The 23,265-nt window shown below is 39.2% G+C and overlaps 1 protein-coding gene across 4 annotated transcripts; it reads left to right on the top strand.

Annotated features, from left to right (window-relative positions):
• The first annotated feature begins 515 nt into the window (after window positions 1–515).
• Cln3 (CLN3 lysosomal/endosomal transmembrane protein, battenin) lies at window positions 516–21,322 on the top strand. 4 transcript variants are annotated; one of them, XM_022803317.2, is made up of 13 exons: window positions 1,295–1,437; window positions 1,559–1,822; window positions 2,998–3,401; window positions 16,258–16,300; window positions 16,870–16,951; window positions 17,201–17,242; window positions 17,624–17,697; window positions 18,021–18,179; window positions 18,279–18,419; window positions 18,766–18,988; window positions 19,468–19,539; window positions 19,838–20,053; window positions 20,366–21,322. In XM_022803317.2, exons 2-13 carry the CDS (start codon window positions 1,779–1,781, stop codon window positions 20,492–20,494), a joined length of 1,629 nt encoding a protein of 542 aa, XP_022659052.1. In that variant the 5' UTR covers window positions 1,295–1,437; window positions 1,559–1,778; the 3' UTR covers window positions 20,495–21,322. The 4 variants fall into 4 exon arrangements, with proteins under 4 accessions (XP_022659054.1, XP_022659052.1, XP_022659058.1 ...); XM_022803319.2 differs by lacking the exons at window positions 1,295–1,437; window positions 1,559–1,822 and adding an exon at window positions 516–717; XM_022803323.2 differs by lacking the exons at window positions 1,295–1,437; window positions 1,559–1,822; window positions 2,998–3,401 and adding an exon at window positions 9,488–10,002.
• Window positions 21,323–23,265: the final 1,943 nt, after the last annotated feature.

Below are 23,265 nucleotides of genomic sequence, written 5' to 3'. Positions count from 1 at the left end.
ATAGAATATAATTAGCTGCTTATATATAATTTGAAACATTTTTTTGTTTACAGGCGAAACTTCACGTAGAAGACGTTTAAAGTCATGTTTAGTCCCATTGTTCTCCCACACAATGTTTCTTAAAGCCAAAGTTTCGAGTGGATATGTCGATTGAATGGCTAGAACAGTTTCGACTTTAATTTGCCATTAAAATGTCTATCATTCACTGTAAATAAATATAACCATCTGTGGTAGGTACATGTATATCGTATATTAAATCATAGGTTCCTTAAACCAATACTGTATTCCGTCAACTGACGCCATGTTTTATAGTTAAACGAATAAGCACTAAGGTGATCCTAGCATAAAGATGGCCTTTGCAATCAAGTAGGCAAGCCGGAAAGCACTTAATGCAAGTGATGCATTGGATCAGATGCCTCCTTTCGATTCGATGTATAGCAAATACGTTTTTTCATTTTACGGAGCACCGTGAATCGTTAAGCTAGGTGTTTGAGCAAAGATACATTGCTTCCATCGGTGCAAAAATCTCCACCATAATCTTTTCGAGATTAACCGTGATTTAAATGAATTTAGCATTTAGCAAGGCTGTCCGCCTGAAAGCGCTTTCAAGCTGAATGACGAGAGATGGACGCTTGTGTCCAACGTGATATGAAAGTTACACAGTTTCTATAAGGATTCAATAAAAGTGTAGGAAAGAAACAGTTTGATGTGTGTAAGGTAAGTTGTGATGAACATAGCAATCGTATAAGACGATTTTTGTCGAGCGGAATCGCTAATTTAATTAATTTCGAGCTGTCTCAATCACATACCCATCGACAACTCGAACGGTAGATATTGCTTACCCGTGGTTTCTGCCCGCGTTAAAAGCTCATACCAGCGTATCTTCGAATTGTAAGTATTCATCAGGATAAATGTTAATTGATTATGTAGTCTCGAGATATATATACTTCGAGTTTCATGCAACCTATATATAAAATATGTTTAAAAAAGTTATTTCTTTGTTTTTAAAAATAATTTTTGTCTCACTTGGAAGTCAAGAACAATTTTATCTACGGCTGTTTAAAAATAACAAGCACATGCTTACTGTGTTAATAATAGGAGAATAGGATAGCAAGGGCTGTTTCTACTGTGATCTGAAGCCGACGAAGCAAAGAATAGTATTAATATTGGATGCACGGTAAGAGAGATGAAAAACTATGCCAACAAGCAACAAGTACCTGAAGCGCACGTGTATCGCAGCTGCTTCGAATAGACCGTGCAACTAGCGAAGACGGAGGGATCAGTCTGTATTGGACGCGATAAACGTTGTCGTCGAAACGTAAACTTCTGCTTCCACCAAACTTCGATTGTTTCGAATTATTCGGTGATTGCAGTTTTGACCCTATGTACACAAACTGTACTTAGCGATGTTTCTGGTCGACGGCAGTGGTTGAACAGGTAACGCGGTTTCTAATTGTTACTTAACGACAGTAATAGCACTAAACGCAGTAAAAACTGTTACTGAATTCCCTCTGGAAATAACGACGTACATTTGTACACTGGATCCTGGCTAATATAGGACAAACGACAATAATGGTGACTGGCATCACAAAGGACGATATTAAGGTGAAACAACGAACAGTCTCGGGCAGTAAGCGTTCCGGAGCCTGAGTCGTGCAATGGACCTCTCCTAACAACCTATACAGATAGGCAGAAGCAATGAAAATGTTTTAGAACAAAGTGGATGTTTGCTGGGACGCCAAATAGCAGAAAAGGCGTTAGGAGTTACGGTGCTGGTAATGGACTCTACTGCGCATGCTTCTGTGGTAAACGCATATGAAACGTAAGCGCCTTCAAGATAGTTGCGAAGGCTAACGAATGGTTTCAGCAGTTGCTTATTCGTTTCCTCATGCGCGTGATGGATTCCCTGAAATCAAAATGATGAAATAAGAACTCGACTATTCAATTAGACTTGAACATTTTCTTTGTGGTCTAAAGAGCAATACGAGATCCATTGTTACATCGACACGAATGCTCTGCTCTTAGTTAGGAGGCGGCTGGCATATTGGGATACAGTATAGGTTGACAAGCTCAGAGTCAATTAATATGATTCCGTTAAACAACCTAAAATACATGAAGCTTGCCATGAAAACTACTGTGCTAAAAATTTGAGAGAAATCATGTCTGCTAGGTGAGCAAAAAAGCGACTGAAACTAGCTATCAGTGTTAACAGGGAATATTCTATGATAGAAGGAGATTGGCCACCGTTTTGAGAACATAGCTGTCTAGTTTATTATAACGGCAAACTGGCATCGTATTAACACAATCAGATACGCCGTTGGGCAGCCTTGCAAGCATACTATTAATTAAATCGTTTTATCAGATTTTACTGAGACTATGTGCCCGGCTGTCAGGTGTATGATTTTTAATAACGAAAAAACGATACAAAAAATATGCTGGAACAATAAGCGAACAAATATTAATCTAGAGACAAGCAGACGCAGACGTGTGAAGTTTTTATGCACTATAGTGAGAAACCCTGTCGAAACGAGTCGCACAAAAACCGCTAAACGTATTCCAAGATGTAAATTCTACTTTAAACTGTATTACAGTAGAATACCCAGAACGTTTAGCTTTTCAATTACATGCTAACGAATACGGAATCCATCAGAGTTCACTCTGAAGCAACATTGTTGTCCTCCCCCAAAACTCACACAGATAGTGTAAATAAATCCTAATGTAAGTAAAACTACGCGGGCAAGCTATACAATGGTTTCCGTTTTGAGGAAGCATACGATCACACTATGGAGAACCAATATAGACTTGTTCAATTCACTCGACTTCATAGTTGCACCCGAGTGTATGTGTCCATCCACTGTGATAAGTTAGTCAAATTATGTTTATTAGTTACTTGGTGCATTATAACTTGTACAGACATATACGACACAACGGGTGTAGAAAGGTATTAATCTCATCCATTATGACATTTAAGTAAAATTAAATTCTCTACGTTTTTAGGGACTCGACATTATCAACGACCTTTTTCCTGATATTCAGCAGTTCATCTTTTCTTAAACGACGCGCCTTTAATCAGGCAGACAGTTTGTCCGTGAAGCTGCAAAAAGTTTCCGTATTACTAGTGAACCGTTCCCGTGCTACCATCGAAGTCCGTGCTAAAATCGAGCCATCGTTCACAGTGTATTTACATCGTATTTTGTTACCTACACTGCACCTGATAACTAGGCTCAGCGAATTTCTAGGTGCCGCCGTCAATATTCAAGAGTTAGATTTGTTTGCTGTGAAACTGAGCAACCTAGAAAAAAACATGGGTGAAGCGCTAGCGACCACCGCTTATTCACTAAAGGACAAACAGAGTTTTGTCAATGCAGATATCGAAGATGAGGAATCGGACGATATCTCAGGTAAGATTGACACCTAGAAGTAAAAACATATGTATGTTTGTATGCGGATAATGAACGGTGGGAAATATCAAGGGATTCGGGAAAACCTAAAGGATGTCTTAGAGGTCGAGTTGTTAACATCGAGAATGCCCACGGGCAATTTTTATCGTCAGAATTTCGAATCGAGATGTCAAAATTGACGTCAAGTACCTTATCTCTAAAATATCATATCGTAATATTTATGTCATGGAGCGACTCTGTTCTACCTCGTTTGTAAGAGGTAATGTTAAATGACGCAAATGAAATACACATGAATTCCTTATCGTTTCAACAGATGAATTGACTAGTTAGAAACGAAACACAAGAAAGCTGAACTATGTGTTTGACGGCCTATTGAGGATCTTTAACTAGAAGGGAAGATCGAGACGAATCTAGGCACCGATTTCCGTTTTTTACAGGCAATTATCAGTTAAATTTAATATTTGAAGGTATATCACCGGTGTTACTGGCATTAAACGATGTCTTTTCAGTCCGCTGATGAGCCAGTCAAGCGCGAAACAACCTAGATCCGTTCTAGACATCTTATTACTAGGTGTCATGATACGGTTCCAGCACCGTTAATTAAATTTTGGCATCGTACTTCTCGGCACTTCGACCTTGCCATCCAAACATACCCCATCGTGTTACATCAGTTGTCAAGTAGACAACTTAAAGGAAGAAATACGATCACGATTTTAAAAGTTAAAGACGTTTTCGTATATATATATATATATATATATATATACATATATGTATATATGAATGTAATGAATGCTGAGAAAAATGCTTAAGCGGATTTTAGATGAAATATACATTATTTAAAGACTCGACACAATCAAATAATACACGGGAGGCGCTGTTGAATAGAGCCGGACGAATTTAATAACGGTTACGAAAATGTCGATATTTATATTATTACCTGTGAGTACGGTAGAAGCGTCCGATAGTACCGTTTAAAGCACGTGCTAACTACAAGAATCGATATGTTTCAAAGTGATTTACTAGTCTGTGTATAGACAACCGGGTCGATACGCTTGTCATCTTCGGTAATATCATAAGGGCTTTACATTTTCGATTTTTTTTAGTCAAGCTCACGCTAACTTACTAGATGAAATCAATAGCCGAAAATTAGGACAATAACTAAAAACTAGATTACAATCCTTACTACTCAAAAAACGCAACCTAGAATCAAAGTAGAGAAACCACACGGATGGAGGTCTGGTTGAGGACCGTCGGAATGAAGGCATAATAACATGAAGATAACAACCGGTTATGGATGTATATCCTTCACTAGTTCCGCCTTAATTCACTGAGAGTACAGTCTTCCGTTGTTATTGTTGAACTTGTGTAAACAAGTTTTGGTGTTCTCATCAACAACTTTCATATGTTTTATATTGATTCAAAGTTCAAATTAAGTGCACTCAAATAGACTCAACATTTAAAGGCTGCATTCGGTGAGCTGCAGCGATAATTTGACCGTGATAGTGCTTAAAATTATATCAGCGCAGCCATATTCGAGCAAAGCACAGCATACGAAAACGGCCTGCAAATGTTCGAGCCGAGATAAATCATCGCTTGTACAGACCTCGAGATAGAGGTTGTGTTCAGCAGACATCATTACCACGAATTGCTTTAGAGCTAATTTTTTACGCAAAATGTGCACATGTAAGCGTGGTTTGTTTTCGTTGGAGAACGTGATCCAGGACAGCCAGGTTTCATTCCATACAAGATATCTGTACCCACAGGATAATCTTACCACCACTGGTACTCCATTCTACCTAGAAAATGTTATTGTGCGAATATATGATTTGGGCACTTAACAAACTACAGCCATACGGATCACGGTCATTCTCTTTGAAACCCGTGTCATAGTCTAGGTTCTTTCGTTGAGGAAATGAAGGATTTTTATCGATAGATACAACGACACCGCTGTTTTCTATTGTTCGAAATGACTGTCCTAGTCATATCTAATTATTCGATTATTTTTGAGTGAAATAACGCTCTTTTGTCGTTACAAATATATTAGGGAAATTTATATTTCTCTCAGCTTTACACAATATAGGCTTCTTTCTAAAGTTTACCAATTACAGGTTTAATCTCTCGAATACGTTTTATAGTATGACATCGAATGCAAGAACAGAGCTGCGTGTCATTGGTTTATCATTTGGCACATACATTCATTGATTTTTACTTATAAACTATGTGTTTCGTGAAACCCCCAAGTTTCATAACTGATAAAGCGCGCTCAAGGCAAGTACATCTTTTTTAAGCCCATAATCAGTTGTAGTCCGTCGCCGTATTTGAGTTACGTCGCTGTACGAACCCTTTTTCAGTGGATTGCTTGTCTTCGACAGCAACCATATGGAAGAACCTTAAAAAGCGCTCCCTCACCGATGAAGTCTAAGTCTCAGCACAATGTATGAGAACATGACTTAGTAATCTTACAATAGGCTGTACTCCAACACGGGGGATTTCGTCTGCTACGCGATCAGCTGCCGCCAATCTATGGTAATCCCTCGCTTACGCATGGTTCTCTCGCGCGTGTTTTGAAAGAGAACAGCGCAAGTTCAGAATTAACGCAGATCCTACATGCCACATGCGTTATTTCACTCCGCTTTCGCGCTTCAACCAGCGATCGTTCGATTCTAATAACCATTGGATTTGCCGTCCAAGCCACCGCGCCGACGTAATAGCCGCTAATTACATATTTTTTTGCAAACATTGTTCGGTAAGGATGCTTCAATGCAACGGGACATTTTCTTGGCGCCATGTAGACAGTACAGACCTTTCATTCAGCGCCGAGAAGCATCATAACGATTGATGTTCGTTTTCGTCCAAAACAGGGAGGAGCTTCATGCAACTTCTCTACCTTGTTCGGACTTCCTTAATAGGTTACCGAGATATCGAGAGCTTGTATTTTGTCCATTGTCTTCTTTACGAATCTTGGCCCGTGGTGGCTCTGAGCCTATCTCTAACGAGCTGATGCCGTCAGGTTGTACCATAACCGAGCAAATCAAAGCGATTTGCACTTTAGGATATGTCAATATTACTCAGGTCGTTTACTTGTGTTACTTCAGATCATTCAGACTGCTTTGAGATCCGGCTAGCTATATTGGTTTAGGTATCGTTGAGAACCTTCGTAAAAGTGGCAAAATGAGGCCACACTTTATGATTTAGAAATGAAGTCATTATTTTCCCTTAGGATGGCTTGAATTGCTCTGAAGTGCGTCCAATGGTGTCAGATTGGCTGTCTTTGAAGGTCTCCACGCCAACGGTGAGCCAAAGCTGCGAGTTCTGGCTTATTCCTAAATAAAATAATAACGCTAATATTGCGGTTTGGCTCAATTCTATTACATTTTATTGGACAGCTCTGTCTTGTCTGAAGCGTAGCTAGTAGTCACTGCAGATGTCCACGAACCTGGCTAACTCTGGCGTGGTGTGCATCTGATGATTTATCAATAAAATCAGATCTATATATAATAAGGATAGATCTTCAGATTGTTAAAATTGTTCTGAAGTACAACTCGCGGTGTCGACTAGCTGTCGCTGAGAGACCCTATCCATTTCCTACAATCACTGCTTAACTCCACACAAATTTGCGTAACGCTCGATTTGATTCAGAACTAAGCTTTGGACTTCTCTGAGTCGGATGGTAATCCTCGTAGCAGAACATCAACTGAACAACTTTCGTGGTCCTTAATGCGATTTTCGCGCCCTTATTACTGTTTGAAGTGACTTTGCTTTCAGGTATGACTCTTCTTAGTACCCTCACATCTTTTCATTGATTGAAGAATGAGAAGTGATTACTTACTCGAGTTCGTTATGGACAAGCATCAGAATGGGTTGCATATTTGGCATGAAGTACTATCTATTGAAGAACATTTCGGTAACGCTCTCACGTGATCAGAATAAAGAAGCTTCGCGAACCTATTTTCTCAATTTTTTTATTTGGTCTCATTTGGTCTTTTTTTTCATTGACTTGCCCCATTCATCAACGATTTCTGGTCCGTTGCTTATGTTGGTCACCTATGAGTGCGGTGCGGTCAAAGATGGCTGACATCACAGCTCTTAGTACTGTAACAGGGTGTCCGAAAAGTGGTATAATCCAACAGGAGACGAAACATAGTTTGATGGGCCCTATGACGCTACAATGACGCAATAATGCCATGCAGTAACAAAGCACACAATGCTGTACAGATTTCTATACAATTTTTTTCAATACATTAGGTGATGTTTAATAACTGTTTGTAGATTTTCTTTCATCTAGTATCTTCACCCTTTTCAATACACGTTACTGTCTTTAACACATGTTACGGAAACAATCAAAAACTAGAGTTGAGTACTTTTGCAATAATGGACTGTGACATTCGGTATCAACTGCTTATAGGGATATGCACTTCAGGTCACAACCCGCAACTCTGTTTAAGCGCAGATAATCCATTATACAGAAGCAAAAAGTTCCCATATTCTCGTCACTATTACTACAATCACAGGACAAACAAACGAATTATCCGTTATTAATGACTATCCAATGCTGCAGTGGTAAGGCGTTTACCTACCAAGTTACGAACACATCAGCTGATATAAACACAATTTTCAGTCAAAATCCAAACAGTTAAAGGGATGGTGAAGATAGTCTATGTTTCATGGTGAGCTTCTTAGCATCTTGGAGCCTTAAGTTAGTGCTTAATGGAGGTACAGAGAAACAGCTGAGACTCAGTTATGGAAAAAATTTTTCAGTAGCCATTGATTAGCTGCATTATATTGTGGCTTTTATGTTCCATATTAAGAATATCTGCCTAGATGAAAAAAATCCTAGCTAAAATTTCCCAGAGGCAGGAGCTAGGCTAGTAAAGTCCGAGTAAATATTCTTAAAAACTATTTAGTATTGCTCACTTAGGGGTAAGTAGATCTTCATACATAAAAAATCTGATTTGAATTAGAAGATTTTTTTTCTGAAAAACTGCAAGCTCGTTTCTGGGCTAATCTGAGTCACTTTGATTCAGCCGTTGACTCCTGATGGAAGCTGGAATCAACGTAGTGTACCAGGTTTCATTTAAACTGGCCGCTGAGTTTCCATTGATGTGAGACTAGGCCATCACACCACTTCCTTAAAATGCCTTCACGAATACTTAGAATCAGGCTCTTAAGAAGAAGGCTCTTAAGAAAAGGCTGGAGGCTTTGAACCTCGCGTGAACGCTAAAGTCATATTGTCATGGAGATCATAACAAGCAAACTCCTGAGCTTTAATTATACAATGCGGTTGTACAGTACTTTTGTTTTGTTTATTTATAGGGGGGAACGATACAAAGCCGAAAGGACATATATGGAGTTTGCGTGGCTACGGGTCCGAGTGTGCGCGTCTTACAACTCTCATAACAGTAGTACATTAAGAGACTTCAGAGTTGGAACTTATGAGGCACCCGAGGGTCGACTAAAAGGAATGACTTTTTCGAGATTGAGACAATTGCAGTATGGCCTCTAAAGGCAAGGCTTAAAAATATAGACCATGCTGATGCGGGTATTATTTACTAATAAAATCGTCAGCGCGTTTTGAAGAACTATACATGAATATACCCTGAGAATAGTCAAGCTTTGTTTCTAAAAACAAACTCTGCTTGATCGACTTTTTTAAAGGCCTATTAATTATTATATCTAGTACAGAAGTAAAATGCAGCCTTTCAAACTGCCAAATGAACTTTGACCTGACAAAGCACAGCCACAGTGAAAGGCCGCGCATCTTGCATCGATTCACGTGGAGCTTCCATGACGTCAGTGGTTAATTCTTCAGCGGCGGCGACGACAGCTTCGATCCGGGTGTCTTTGACATCAACACATTAACACAACCTCAAAGAATAGCCCATAGTAAGCTTATTTCATGAAAAGTGGTCTTTTTGTCTACGGCCACGTGAAATACTGTAGCTGGATTGTGGCTGGAGATATTTTCCAGATGGCTGTTTTGAACAGTTAGATATTTATCATCTAATCGTTAATAGTTGTAAAAATTCTCTCACAACGGCGCCCGTTCAGCATTAAAACTACGTTACCCTCTGCTTAAACTAAAACCAAGCACACTCGTTTACTAGACATGCTGGTTCTAGTCTACCTTTCAATAGTCCAAAAGGGCATAATAGACTTAAGTATGTCTATCCAAAAGCGGGTTGCATTCGATCGCTGCGGCGGTCCTTGAAACAGGAACCTTCCGTGTGAAGTCAGCCGCAAGTAGACAAAACAATGAGCATCTCAGAGTATGCCAAGTTGATTATAAGTAAATGTTGATTCTTTTTTAGAAATGACACGTAATTTCCTGCTATGAAAATATGATAGTGCAGTGCGAGATGATTTGGTTTATGGAACAATTTCTTTTGTGTGTAAACTTTCCTTTATGTAAATTGGCGCGAAAAGTGGTATACTCCGCGGACTGTTGAATATATCGTCAATAATTACACCGGTAGTGTACTAGACAATAAACCTACAAAAAAAAATTATTAAAAGAAACAGAGGGAGACTATAAAGCTGATCAGTTTTGGAAGGAGCGTCATGGAGCCGACCAAGAATGACTCCCAGGATTATAAGACCAAAGGTAACCAACTGATTATATCGAATTTGCAATGGATTTTTTAAAAGGTTCTCTTTCAAAATTGGCGCGCTAAAAGTCGTCGGATTCGATTGTTTGTGCCAAAAATATAATCTGCTAACTGTGTCACGTTTCCTTGTAGCTAAATGCCTGTGCTTTGATGTGAACAGAAATGCATCCACGGTACTTTTGATTGGCCTAAGTGGAACGCCAACTTATGCTTCAATATATACAGTCTTGATTTCCTTAATTTTTTTTAATTATGTTCGCCTCATCTGAGATTATTAAAAGTCTACATCATTATAGCAAGAATAAATATAACAGTAACCGTTCGTACGCTACAAGCTTCTACATATAGTTTATAGCGATGCTACATAATTATAAATCAGATCATATACATATATACATGCACATAATGCATGAAAATAACGGAAATAATTAAGAAGAAGGTTGCAAATGGTCGAATTGATCGACGCTAGTAACCTTAATAGCATTTTAGATTGATCACTTTTGCATTCATCTTAAATAAGCGTTAAAAAACATCCGAACCGCGCTAGCTCTACTAGATAATGCAATGCATCAGAAAATATAGATTTTCTAAACAAAACGTATGATGAAATAGCTTTTTATTAGTGTTTATATATAGTGTTTTTGCTTAAAAATGTCTTGTTTGAATAAGTGAGCTAGGTCTCTTTTGTCACGGCAAGCTGTTTTTAACATGTTATTGCTACTTGTTTGTCCTGAATAGTATAATACACAATAGGTAACTTATTATAATACTACCTTGTCAATTGTTGTTGTATGGCTTAGTAGGCGTTACTTACCGGTAGATCGACTAGACAGCTTCAAGGTCAGCGTTTAATTAGTATTTCATTATACGCATGCAGAAAATGTATACGGCTGCTTCAATCATATATATTCTCCCAGCTCCTAATTCCGTTATAGTTCCCTTTTATATAGGATCGTTCATGGTCGGCCTATTAGGCGTATTACTATAACACGATGTAGACCACGGTATGCAAGGCGCGGTGGCTTCGAGAATAGAACAGAGATTTGTTCAGAGCGACTTTGTACCACAAATACCGTGTTAATACTTTCAACGACTTTGAAATGCTTTCCTTAATGCCAAAACAAAATGACTTAATTTCGTAGTGGTGTAAATGTGCAGTAAAATAGGCGTATAGATGTTTATTTTTTCTCCATTTTTATCAGCCCTCAGACTGCAGCTCATGCCCAAGAGGAACCGGTGTGGGAACATATGGAATGCCATGAAAGCCTAAGAAGCGTAACGTTGCTTTATGAATATCATTACCTTACATGGATGCAAGAAAATTATCTCCTTTTGAAAAATATAGCAGCAAGCCTGCTGGAAAACCTTTTCGTCTGACATCGTCTATTGCAATCAGTGGGGCTGTCATCATCATTGCCGGCCAAATTCATCAAAAATTCGTATATCAAGCTATAAGTAGCCGATAATTCAAGCAAGGTGGTTTACCATAATGATTTCCGGAAAAATCAACTGTGTACTTATCCCCGAGTATTTTATTCCATTGCTCTATTAGCGATTATTTATCACACTGCAGGTAGGGCACCATTTTTTTTCAAAAATGTTATATTTTTTACAGAAAAGTCGTGAAAAGACAGTAAAAGGATGTCACAACGATTGTAATTACGACTATTAGTCGATTCTGTATTAATCACTGCGAATTTGCGCAACTTTGTTACCAGCCTATCACTGTTGACGACATATCTTCCGGGTTTCCACTGATAGTAAGTACTTGTTGCTACGGTCCTTTTTCTCTATCGGTCGTTTCGATTCAACCGCATCAATGACGACGCTCATCGTGCGACAACGAGTATGCATGCGTTACGTCGATCAGCGTTGTACCAGTAGCTATCCCAATGAAGCAGTACCAACAATAAACGGAGGGGCCAAAAGCAGACGGACGCTTTGAACAGCTTGGCACCGCGGACTACAGTTGCGCGGTGACTGACCGGCAAAGTTATTGGCGCTAACGACGACTTGGTTCCGTCCGTGATCGTGAGCAGCGGTACGCCGATGTTTAGCCGAACGGCCACAAACACATTCTCTCTTTGCGGGTAGCAACTAACACGGTAGACACTGACACTGACGGTCGCTGACGCACAGCAACCACATATCATTGCCCCATCAAGTAGCCACTGCTCCAATAATGTGCAAGTGAGTTTTCCGTTCAGTTGTGGGGAGGACGCTGTTCGGCGGTAGTTTTTACTATCTTGAGCATGCTTAGATTGACAGGTGTTGCAGCCAACACCTGCATTTAGTGTTGTCACATAAAATTGGTAGATAGAAGTGTGATCAAAACGCCAAGCAAAGCAATAGTCCATAGGAAGCTAACTGTCTGAAAACAAACAACTGTGTATCAGCTGTACTTCAATAGAAGGTGGTGGGTTATAAAGATTGTGCGAGTGTTTATCTAAAATGAACGCGTGAAGTCCTGAGTTTGGCACTATCTTCGCTAGCATTACTACGGACGGCTGATGACTTCTTCCGGTACGAAACGAGCCATCTATGTCCACTTCGCACCAGACCATTCAATCATGCATCCTCAAGTCTCGAAGGCAAACCTGTTGTCACTGCGCCATCTCGTATCTACGAGAGTTCCCATCCATTTCATAGTCTGCGTCTGCTAGAGATGTTCATTGTTGAGGAACGCTCAAGTGAATCTGTAACACTAATTCGGTTCTATTTAAGTTTGCCATTTGTTGTGCAACCCATTAGGAAAGAAGGAGACACGAGAAGTGCTTGCCCTTACCTGCTGGTACTCCTGCCCCCATAGTGAATGTTGTACGGGTAGAGTCTAGGGGCTTAGGCAAGAACGAAGATAGCAGAAAGAAGTTAATCTGGCTTTTTCTACTACTGCTAAGCTTTCTTCTTCTGCAAACCGTAACAAAAAATGTTTATCGATGTGCGCGCGGGCAGTTTTGGCTTAACTGTATCCACATTGTGGTTTGTGAACGTTCTTGCTTTTGTAAATATATACCTGATTTCCATAAGTTGTGATAATTCAGTGGCAAATACTCTAACTTAAAATGCTGCTGATATACATATAGGTTTTTACATATATATCACACTGGACAGTACAACTAGGCTAATGTGGCCGTGACTCGCACCCATCGAATCGAGAGCTGAATTCGTGATCACTAGCAAGTAGGGCCTGCGTGAGTCCAAGTCTCACGAGCCGTGCGAATCTCTAGCAGCGACAACTGTGTGAACAGAAGTAATGGAACTAGCCAGAGATAGGCACTGCACTGAGTGAGAAGACGCAGGTCTCCGCTTCCAGAGATTGCCCTCGGTAACCACTCCACAGCCTGCTAAATGCTGAATAAATAAGGCGATTTTGGGCACTGTCCTGCTTAGTAATGGGCAAGAGCTTGGTCCGGCAGCGCTAAAGTGGTGGTCCACACTCCTGATCAGATATTGTACTTCAACTCAACGCCACTCGGTTTGTATACAAAGACAATGAGTAACAACAGCTCAACACGATCGCATTTGTGCTATCCTTAACGTATCTGGACAAACGGCTTAGTCACATAATGATATACGTAGACGACGACGATGAAGATGAAAGGCTGCTCGGGCTGCTATCGGAGCCCCAAAACGACGAAAATGATCAGCCAGTGACTACTGCGGCAAACGCAACAGGTAATAACGGCTAGAATAATATCATGTGATAGCATGAACACGTTTACATCGCCTGATAAGGCACTCGGCATCTGTAGCGCATACTACCATAAGAGGACGCTGAGCCATTAACGGCGCAGGACACTTCCAGTCGCATAGAAATGGCCGTATGCGCTGACGGGATCAGAATCAAGTGATCCTTGTGTATGGTCGTCTATTCAATATTTTTTTGCTAATTTATTTTCATAAGCTGATCTTTTACAAGAGCTAATGCTGTGTTTACAATATAAAGGTTTCATTAGTGCAACGTTACTTCGAGGCAACGGAAATGAGTCTGGGCTCGGCTTATCTGTATTTTTCAGTGGAATAAAGTTGCCAGATCTAAGCTGGAGAGTCTGAATGAGCATCGCATCTTTTACCACAGAACCCATTCAGTGTTAGAACTAGAGGCGGTCGTCATGCCGATGAAAAATGGTAGATAGGAAAATCAATGCTGACTCTTACAGCAACGGCCGTTGTAGCAATCTTAATGTACACCATTTCAATGCTAGGCTCGTTCAAATTCGTCGAGACGTTTTTAAAGGCAATCAAAGTCATATCGATAATAATAATAGGCTGCTCTCTCTCTGTAAGCAGAAGCATCTAGAAAGGTTACGACTGCATCAGTTTTATAGACCCAGAAAACAGCTGTTTTGTATGTTTCTGTATGGTGAAAAGCCTTTCAATAGGAGATATGTGAAAATATTCCGGGTCTGCCCAACTCAACAGGAATGGCTAGAAATAAGGTCCCTATATGCTCCTACTGATACAGAATCATCGTTAGGTAACATCTGGCCTACATTTTTACGGTTCGCTTGCTTGAGATTTTTATTTTTCTGTCCCGGGGGTCAGGCAAGGATGTCGCAGAACACGTTTCGTAAAACGTGTTTGTGCAATAATGAAACGAACCATAATCCGTAATGTAGGACCGGCACTTAGTTCCGTTCAGGTGGAGGGACTTGTTAGCGACCACAACACAGTAAGACACAATACGAGTTCCCTATTAGTTCACTGACAAATTTTGAAATCGATGCCATAGCATATCGCTAAAAATACAATATATCGCTTCATCACGGTATTACTTTGGACATAGCTTTAATCCTAAAATGTTATATACGGTCACAAATTATGCCCATATAAAACGTTTGAAACCAAAATGCTACGGCGATTACAATAGATTAATATGTTTATCAAAATTATACGTTACTGTATTGGTCATCATTCTCAAAAAATAGCCTTTGGCTGACCGTTTCAGGTATTGATTTCGCTGGCAAGCTGCGTGTTGACTCTTTTTTTTTTCTTTATTTAACAAATATTACACTCTGCTTCGTGTCAAAAGTTAAGCAAAATGTCTGATGTTGATAGATTTCGCAATTTAGTTCTGAACTTCCTGTCAAAGTACCAGATGGGACCAACCTGGTTGTTCTATAATAGTTTTTGCCTTTGCCTTGCCGGTCTCCATAGTGAACTGTTCGCTGTATCATCGGGCAGGATTTACGTTCACGATGTCTGGGTTATGCTACGGGGTATTATGGGACTAAACAAGAATCAGCAAGTCTGATGCACATCTCTGAAGTTGAATATTATTCCGTGGCTAATGTTGACATTGCTTTGAAGGGTGATCTTGTTTGTATCTGCACACAACATCAGCATTTAATGTAGGTCTCGATCACCGTTACCGAAGGAATCGGCCATTCGCAAACTGAGATGTGATAGAGCATGTTTGCTTTTCTTTATCGATATACAATAACAATAACATGCCTGATCAGTAGACTCGCAAGCATAAGTCTGTCAGGCGAAAAGTCAACTTATTTTAACGCCACATGAACACTTACCGTCTATGGAAGACGTTGTTAATCTGAATTTTAACGTTCCGAGTTTTACATTTGGTGCTATTGCTTTGAAGCATTGTTTGAATCGGGTACTTGCTTCTTCTAGCACAAAAAATCGTGTGGTTACTCCTCAGTTCGAAGCTGGACCACCTCGAACCCCGTTGCCAAGTTTAGTTGGCAAACGCGTTACCACCATCTCACGGTGGTGATACATGAAACGTTCTCCGCCTGGCTAAATACTCCCGTCCCCTCTGGATTGCCCTGTCAGGCCTCTACTTTTTGCAACGCGTCTGATATATTTATTACTCTCCTGAATTTAATTTTGCTGTTCCATTTGCGCTGACAATGAAACGCCCTTGTCTTAAGTAACGACACCTACTTCGCTTTCATGCACCCTGTTGGGACTCGGCAAAGTTCGTGCCACTAAATTAAAATAGTCAAATATTAATATCTGTTTTCGACGAAATTTATTTACGGGAATGATGTAGCATTAATCAACGCGGAACCAGCCAGTGCGGTTTGCGACATGGTTTTTAGCTAAAGACGTTCCCGGCTTTTCCAACCGCTAATTTTAACGTCGACGAAAACCGACTACTTATACGAGACTAGTCATTCCACGACCTTGTTAATATGTTTTTTTTTCTATATGCTAGAAGGGCACTGGGTTAAGAAACTTAGTAATGGAATATTTCATCACTGTTTATTTCAATCTATTTCTACTTGCAGACAACAGACGCGGCAATAAAGCTCGGAATCTGATTGCCTTCTGGTAAGTCTCTGATGGCAACTTGTTTGTTGGTTTTGTTTTTGACAAGCATTTGTAAATTTTTCAAAATTTATAGCCCCTGCGAAAGGTGGCAACTTCCGCATGCTAACATTTCGTTGAAACGTTTAAGGGCACTCGAATTTCAAGGACGTATTAAGGCGCAGCATGGCTGGCGCAATTTTATTCGGACTTAACAATATATTTGTGACGTCTAACCTCCAAGTGACGAACAAGTCTGACTTCAAAACTTCAACCTTTACAAAACTGTACCTGTTTAGATTCCTTTGCTGATCTATTAATAGACCGGTGCATGAGATGATGAGTCACCAAGCAATATATCTAAGCCAATCTTTTTACCCCCCCCCCCCCCCGCCGACACACAGTAATAGCAATGTATAAAGATCGCACCCGCCAATGCGGATACAAATAAAATCGATTATTTATTATGTGAATAGGCCATCCTGTTTATTTTGCCAGCGCGCTGAATTTCGATCTAATACTTTTAAATTATCCCCTTAAATTATTTCTATTCTTGCTATTATTATTGCTAAGGTTCTTCTTGATTCTGCTAGGCTCCTGGGACTATGCAATAATTACGCCTATGTCGTTATGCTTTCGGCCGCCGTTGACATTATTGACAAATTCAACAATCATGTGAGTATCAGTCCATACGCCCGCTAGTTTTTCAAACTGAAATTATAATTTTTTTTTTAAAAAAAACTCAATTGTCTACAAAAACGTTCGTATCAATCAGGTTTTCAAAAGTATCAGTAAATAGAATCGTCAGACAACTAATTGCTGCAAAGAGCGACAGCCACGGTTAGCATTCGAATGTATTAAATGTATATGCGGATAAACAACTGAGAAATGATGCCGTCATATATATACTTTTTTTTTTTACAGAATGAAACAGTCGTTCCAGTTTGCACTCCTCAATCAGCTGGCGTAAGTAGAACGCCTTCTTTATAATTTTCTTTAGTATTAATCAAAGGATCGCTGATTGATACATTTTTTCTAGCTGCTAGGATAATAATGATTATAATAGGCTACCTTCCAGAGCATCTCTATAAAAAAAAATTATACCAATAGTATATGAAAAATTATGCTGCTATGATGTGCATACTTAAGCGAAAATTGTGTCCAATATATTTTTTACAAGTTAAGCAACGACTAACTAAGATTAGAATAGAAAGCTTGATGACGGGTCTGATCATTTCGTGCTTGGATCACACGAGAATCAGTAATCTTTTTTGCTGGATTTTAGCAATGGCTGAATATCATAGCCTGTTACTTTTTTCAATAGTTGATTTTTATACTGTCATGTAGGCAATTCTTCTGGCTGACATTTTTCCGGCGTTGCTAATTAAGTTATGCGGCCCGTTTATCAATGCGAATACGCAGTGAGTATTTAAGTTTTCGCTTTCTTTTCATCATTTTGTCCACAGACGTTATTGAAAATGCAGCAGCGAAATCATACGGCAAAATGTTCACTTGTGTTATTTTGATTCGTATTTTCCATTGCTTTTTCAAAAAGACCGCTCAAAGCCAAACTTTGTTTCCGGTCATTCCACCCGCGCAACAGGAAGCGTTTCGGGCGCATACCCATCAACTTTACTATAGCAGTACCCTGTAGTGTATAGTAATTGTAGTTCTGACGGTAACTTATACGCAGGATTGAGGATAGATAATATGTCACGTATTTACAGTTTAATCTTTTTTAAAGTTTACTTGTCGCCATCGTGACCCTGATGTCGGCTGGAAGTTTCATTCTGACATCATTATCGCCAGCAAAATGGCTCGCATTTGTAGGCGTTGTAGCAGCATCCCTTAGTAGTGGACTTGGAGAAATCACATTCCTAAAGTATTCATCGCATTACCACAAGTAAGTTCATTATCATTATTACGGTTATTATTTCTCTTACTACTCTTGTTACGCCAGCTAACCCTTAATCTTGCAAACTGCGTTTGTGAATTTTACTAGAAACATTGTATCGGCCTGGTCTTCAGGCACCGGTGGTGCAGGTGTCCTAGGTGCCACTCTGTATTGCGGAATCACGTTCGTTCTTTCACCAGAAGCGACCTTGCTTGTCATGCTTATTATCCCTATTCTACTTGCAATATCGTAAGTGTTATAGATTTCTGTTAAATACAAGGATCGAGATCCGAGTTATGCAAAGGCATTTATATCGACTTTATTGAAAATCGATTTTCGTCTGTTTTTAGTAACGACTGTTCAAACCATAGCACGAAGCCCAGCTTTTTCGATCGTTTCACTTCCTCCGACTTTGTTTCGAAAAATGTTTGCCCTCGGCACCACTTCGTCGGTTTCTGTTTACAGTGCCACGAGTGGCAGGTAGAAAGCTGCTCAACCGAGTTAGGTCCAACCCTATCACATAGGAGCATATGCATGTTCTTTTCGTCCTCTGTTTTAATTTTCATTTATTGCCTTGTCTAACTGTTATTGACAGCTTTTGGATTATCCTTGAGCACCCTCGCCAGTCGATCGAATCAGGCAACCCCTTAGGTATCTATTCTGCTGCCAGCGGCACTGGCTGTTGCGGATCCCGTGCGGCGCCTCGAGGACCTACGTTTTCGTTGGCCCAAAAAATAAACCTAATCAAGCCACTGCTCAAGTATATGATCCCACTTGGGCTCGTCTACTTTGCGGAGTACTTTATCAATCAGGGTTTGGTAAGTTCGCATTATTAGCAGGCCAACACTTCTTTCTTAGAATTGCGAAAACGAGCAATAGCTACTTGTGTTAAGGTTAACCAGCTAATCAGTTCATTGCAAATTAAAGCTTCAGAGTAATTTTCGTCAAGATCATACCTCGCCCTACTGTTCTATGACGCTTGTTTTAATCTTTAAAGATCTGCTTAATTATAATCTCTTCTTTTTCATGTATTCAAAGAGATTTTTTGTTGGGTTGACCGGCTTTTTTTTTAGGAATTCCGTCAGTGTCTCTAATCAGGACCTTATTAACTTCTGGTACTTTTTTCAAATGAAATATCCACATGTGCCTACGAGAATCCATGTTCCGTTCACTATTTATTGGAGTTTTCTCGCGTGCAGGTTATGTGATAGTACTAGGTATTGCAAATGTGTCGGCGTTGTTTGCTCGCGTCAAATCTCTTCAAATATATGTCATATCGTTTGGATTGTCCCTACAGACGGAGCTGATCACGTTCGAGAATAGCTTAACCCTAAAGAGTCAATACCGGTTGTACCAAGTATGCTATCAGGTAAGAGCAGCGACATAGCTTTAGATCGAGTCTTTCGTTAACGTACCTGGAACGAAATACAAACGCAAATATGTTATAAGCGGACAAACGGAGAAACTCTTAGTCACAGTACATGAGTATAGCGTAACGTGTATTTTTCACCTAGGTCATACAGCCGTGGTACTCATAAGAGCTCGTAAAAATGTAGTACGGCATGTCGAAGGAAGCTTTTTTAATTGCGCAATTGCATAATATATTCGTTATGTAGAATGAGAACGTTTAATGTGGTTTCTTTTTTATTCTGACGTTTGACATCTAGGTGGGCGTACTGATTTCTCGCTCATCAGTGAACGTGTATCAGATTAACAAACTGTGGGTGCTACCAATTCTACAACTTATTAATGTTGTCCTATTTACGTGCGAGGCCATCTATCGTTTCGTACCTTCGATCATCATCGTGGCCATCTTCATTGTGATTGAGGGTCTGTTCGGTGGGGCCAGCTACGTCAACACGTTTTTTAAAGTTTCACAAGAGGTCAGCACTAACAGTGATACCATATGCATAGAATTGTCAGCTGTAAGACAATATAAATACTTCTTTATTAGATACAGCATTTATCATAGTGGACTTCTATGTAATTGTACCCAGCGATTTGCATCAGACAGTGCGAATTATATCAAGGTTGAAAATTATGCAAATGCAAATTCGGATACAGAAAACGATTCGATTTGGCTATCTGGGTAGAAGAACAGGAAAATATAAACAAAAAAATGCTCTCCAAATAATAACAATAATAATAATGAAAAGACTAAAAATTATTATTAGTTTTTTTTTCGCCATTCACAGATTGCTCCAGAGGCCCGCGAATTTTCAATGGGGGTGACCTCGCTGTCCGATTCACTGGGTATCACCCTCGCAGCATTCATCGCGATTAAGGCGCACAACCTTATTTGTGATTATAGGAACTCATATTGAAACGAAGCTGTGAAAAGGTTATTGCCGCATTAACGACTGCAAAGCACCAATACCTTAAAGTGCATCAACGTCTATGATATGCGAGCGATGCTCAGTTGCTATAGATAATTTGTCCCTAGGATAACGTATTTGCCTGCTAACCTTAGGGGTACGTTGTGGCATAGGTTCGAACGCAGACATATGCAGACTTCGTTTTGTGATGGCGGGGAGCCAGCTGTCTGTCTTATGGAGGAACCATGCTTAACGACGATACCGGAAGTAAAACGTCGAGACGTAGATAATGTAAAATAAGGACATTTTAAGGACGTAATGCATTTCTTGATTAGATCAAATACTCAGATCGAATCGCATTGGCAGTTAAAAGTTTCAACACCATTGAAAAACCCGACGATCTGCTAGCAATGTTTTGCTTTGTATATTGACAAGTATGCTGATACGTTAATCCTGAAGCTGCTAAAAATTCATTATCAATCCTTGTGTTTGTGCAATTGGAGCGGCTTCATGCCTTAGGGAGGAAAGCCGTAGCTACGTAAACGGTCCAACAGTTTGGCGCCGCATCACATATTCACGAAAATTGCCTCACAATCTAACCATGCACATCGAATATGTCGACTTTCTTATATATAAAGATCGCGGTAAACGAAGAACTTTCTTACTGAGTCGCGTTTGACCCGATCAGATTTAAGTGATATCAGGGCGACAGGTAAAGGGCCGTGACTGACGAAGGTATTCGTGCTCGAGCTCGTCTTAATATCATCGGTGATTTCACTTAAAAATGTTTACTTTTTTCTAAGCAACTACGTATAATAAATATTTTCAGTTAGTTTATTCTTTGCACTTTTCTTTATCGGCTCATCAATCTTCATATTTACGATTATGTTTAACCTGCAATATTGAACCATGAATACAGCTCAATTACACGCTTACTAACAAAGACCAAAAATAAAATGGAAGCACAATGAAATAGGCGTGCTCAGGTGCTACCCATATAAGCTAGTTGGTCCGCTCCAAATGGGCACTTGGTGTGTGCCAACATTCTGTTGAGTGAGAAGGTCTCTAAGAAGACACCTTTTAAATGGGTCGATGTGGTACGATTAAAATATATTTCGTTGGCTAATAATTTATACTGATTCACGGTACCTATTCACTCGCACTGCTTAGAAAAACAGCAAGAGCTTTATTATTATTCTTTGTTTATTTTTACTATTTATATAGAAGTTAAATGCCAAATTTTTGAATGAATAGTTTACTTTCGATAGAAATTTTCGTTAATTTTTAGTGCATTAACAAATGTTCCGATTATTTCATTATGAATAATTCAGATGTTCTATTCGATAAACTATTCGAATTAATTTATAACGTATATGATTGGTAATGTCTAGAACAAATTTTTTTATTTATTACTTTTTTTTTTAGCTATTTTAAGTAAGGACATATGAAATGTCAGCTTATTGTTCGATGTGTTTGTCAACAGGAAATCAACAATTGGGTATAATAATAGTGAATTATGCTCACAATAGGGTCTCACTAACTCCCATCTTTTAATTTGCCTGATTTCTGTCTTATAGAGAGCGGATATAACTTGCTGATAAAATACAAACCTATTGCAATGATGGTGGTGGCATGTTTGCTTACTAACTTATAGACACGTAGATTCAAAATCGGGCGGAGAGGCCAGCCGCCCGAAGCAATACTTAACTGTAGTACTGTTTAGACATAAAAGTCTAAACATTTATTAGACTACAAACCTAGCGGATTGGCAGGCACAATATCACGTTATATATCTAGTGGTTTAAAAAATACCATCTTTACTTTAATATATAGTTTCAAGTTATCAGAATTAATATGAAAGTCTACTGAACGACAGTTTGACTCATCATCAAGTATTTATGGAAAATAATTTCACTACATTGGGTTACACTAGAGCAAAAAGCTGAAATTTAGTAGAATAACGCTTTTATGACATCAATGAATTTTTTAGTGCAATCGATTGATCTGTTGATGACTTTTGAAGCAGTGTTGTAGAAAAGCACGGATCTTCGCGTGTGGAATCACAGCACATCACCGATAAAAATTTTTTTTTTAGAAATTTTACTTAACATTGTATCAACAAGTAACAATAAAAGGTAATCTTAATTCGCTTCACAGTTAGGTTACAAATTTGTTCATGGACTAATAAAAAGCAATATCTTATATTATTTATACGAGAATTTCTACTTAGACAAAAGTGTGTTGTTTTTTTATTGCTCTTGCTTGTCTCATTTCCTTTCGTACCGATCTTAGGTTGGTACTTGATAGCTAATCGATATTTTGAATTTTACATTTGGATTCCGGTATTGGGCATTGCTGCACGCAGCGTGTTTCCGGTATCATATGTTTAAAACGCGCGACACGGCATACATCAGTAACATTTCAACATTGATCTGACGCAGCTTTCTGCTTCGGCTTATTATTTTCTTAATTGCTTCCCATCGTTTAACAGCTTCTAGCTTGATCAAAGTAAATTAAAAATGTTCTCTACGAAGCTAGCAATTTGAATTTATAAGGCCAACACACAGTTAAAGCAAATCAAAGAAAGCTAGCCATCTCTTTCTGAGGTAATTCCGATGCGTTGAGCCATGTCCATCGTTGTATCAAGTTGTGTTATGTGCTCCCAATAGCCAATTATATTTAGCGCTGATGTAATTTATTGTGCGTGCATAGATATTTAGATAATTGCTTACTTTTTATTATTTTTTACATCAGGTGAAGCAAAAGTCTATTGACAATCA

This window comes from Varroa destructor, unplaced genomic scaffold (genome assembly GCF_002443255.2).
Source record: "Varroa destructor unplaced genomic scaffold, Vdes_3.0 BEIS01000004.1, whole genome shotgun sequence".
Classification (NCBI taxonomy): domain Eukaryota; kingdom Metazoa; phylum Arthropoda; class Arachnida; order Mesostigmata; family Varroidae; genus Varroa; species Varroa destructor.
The sequence above is the reverse complement of the archived record's forward strand: the minus strand, read 5'-3'. Positions and strand labels throughout refer to the sequence as shown.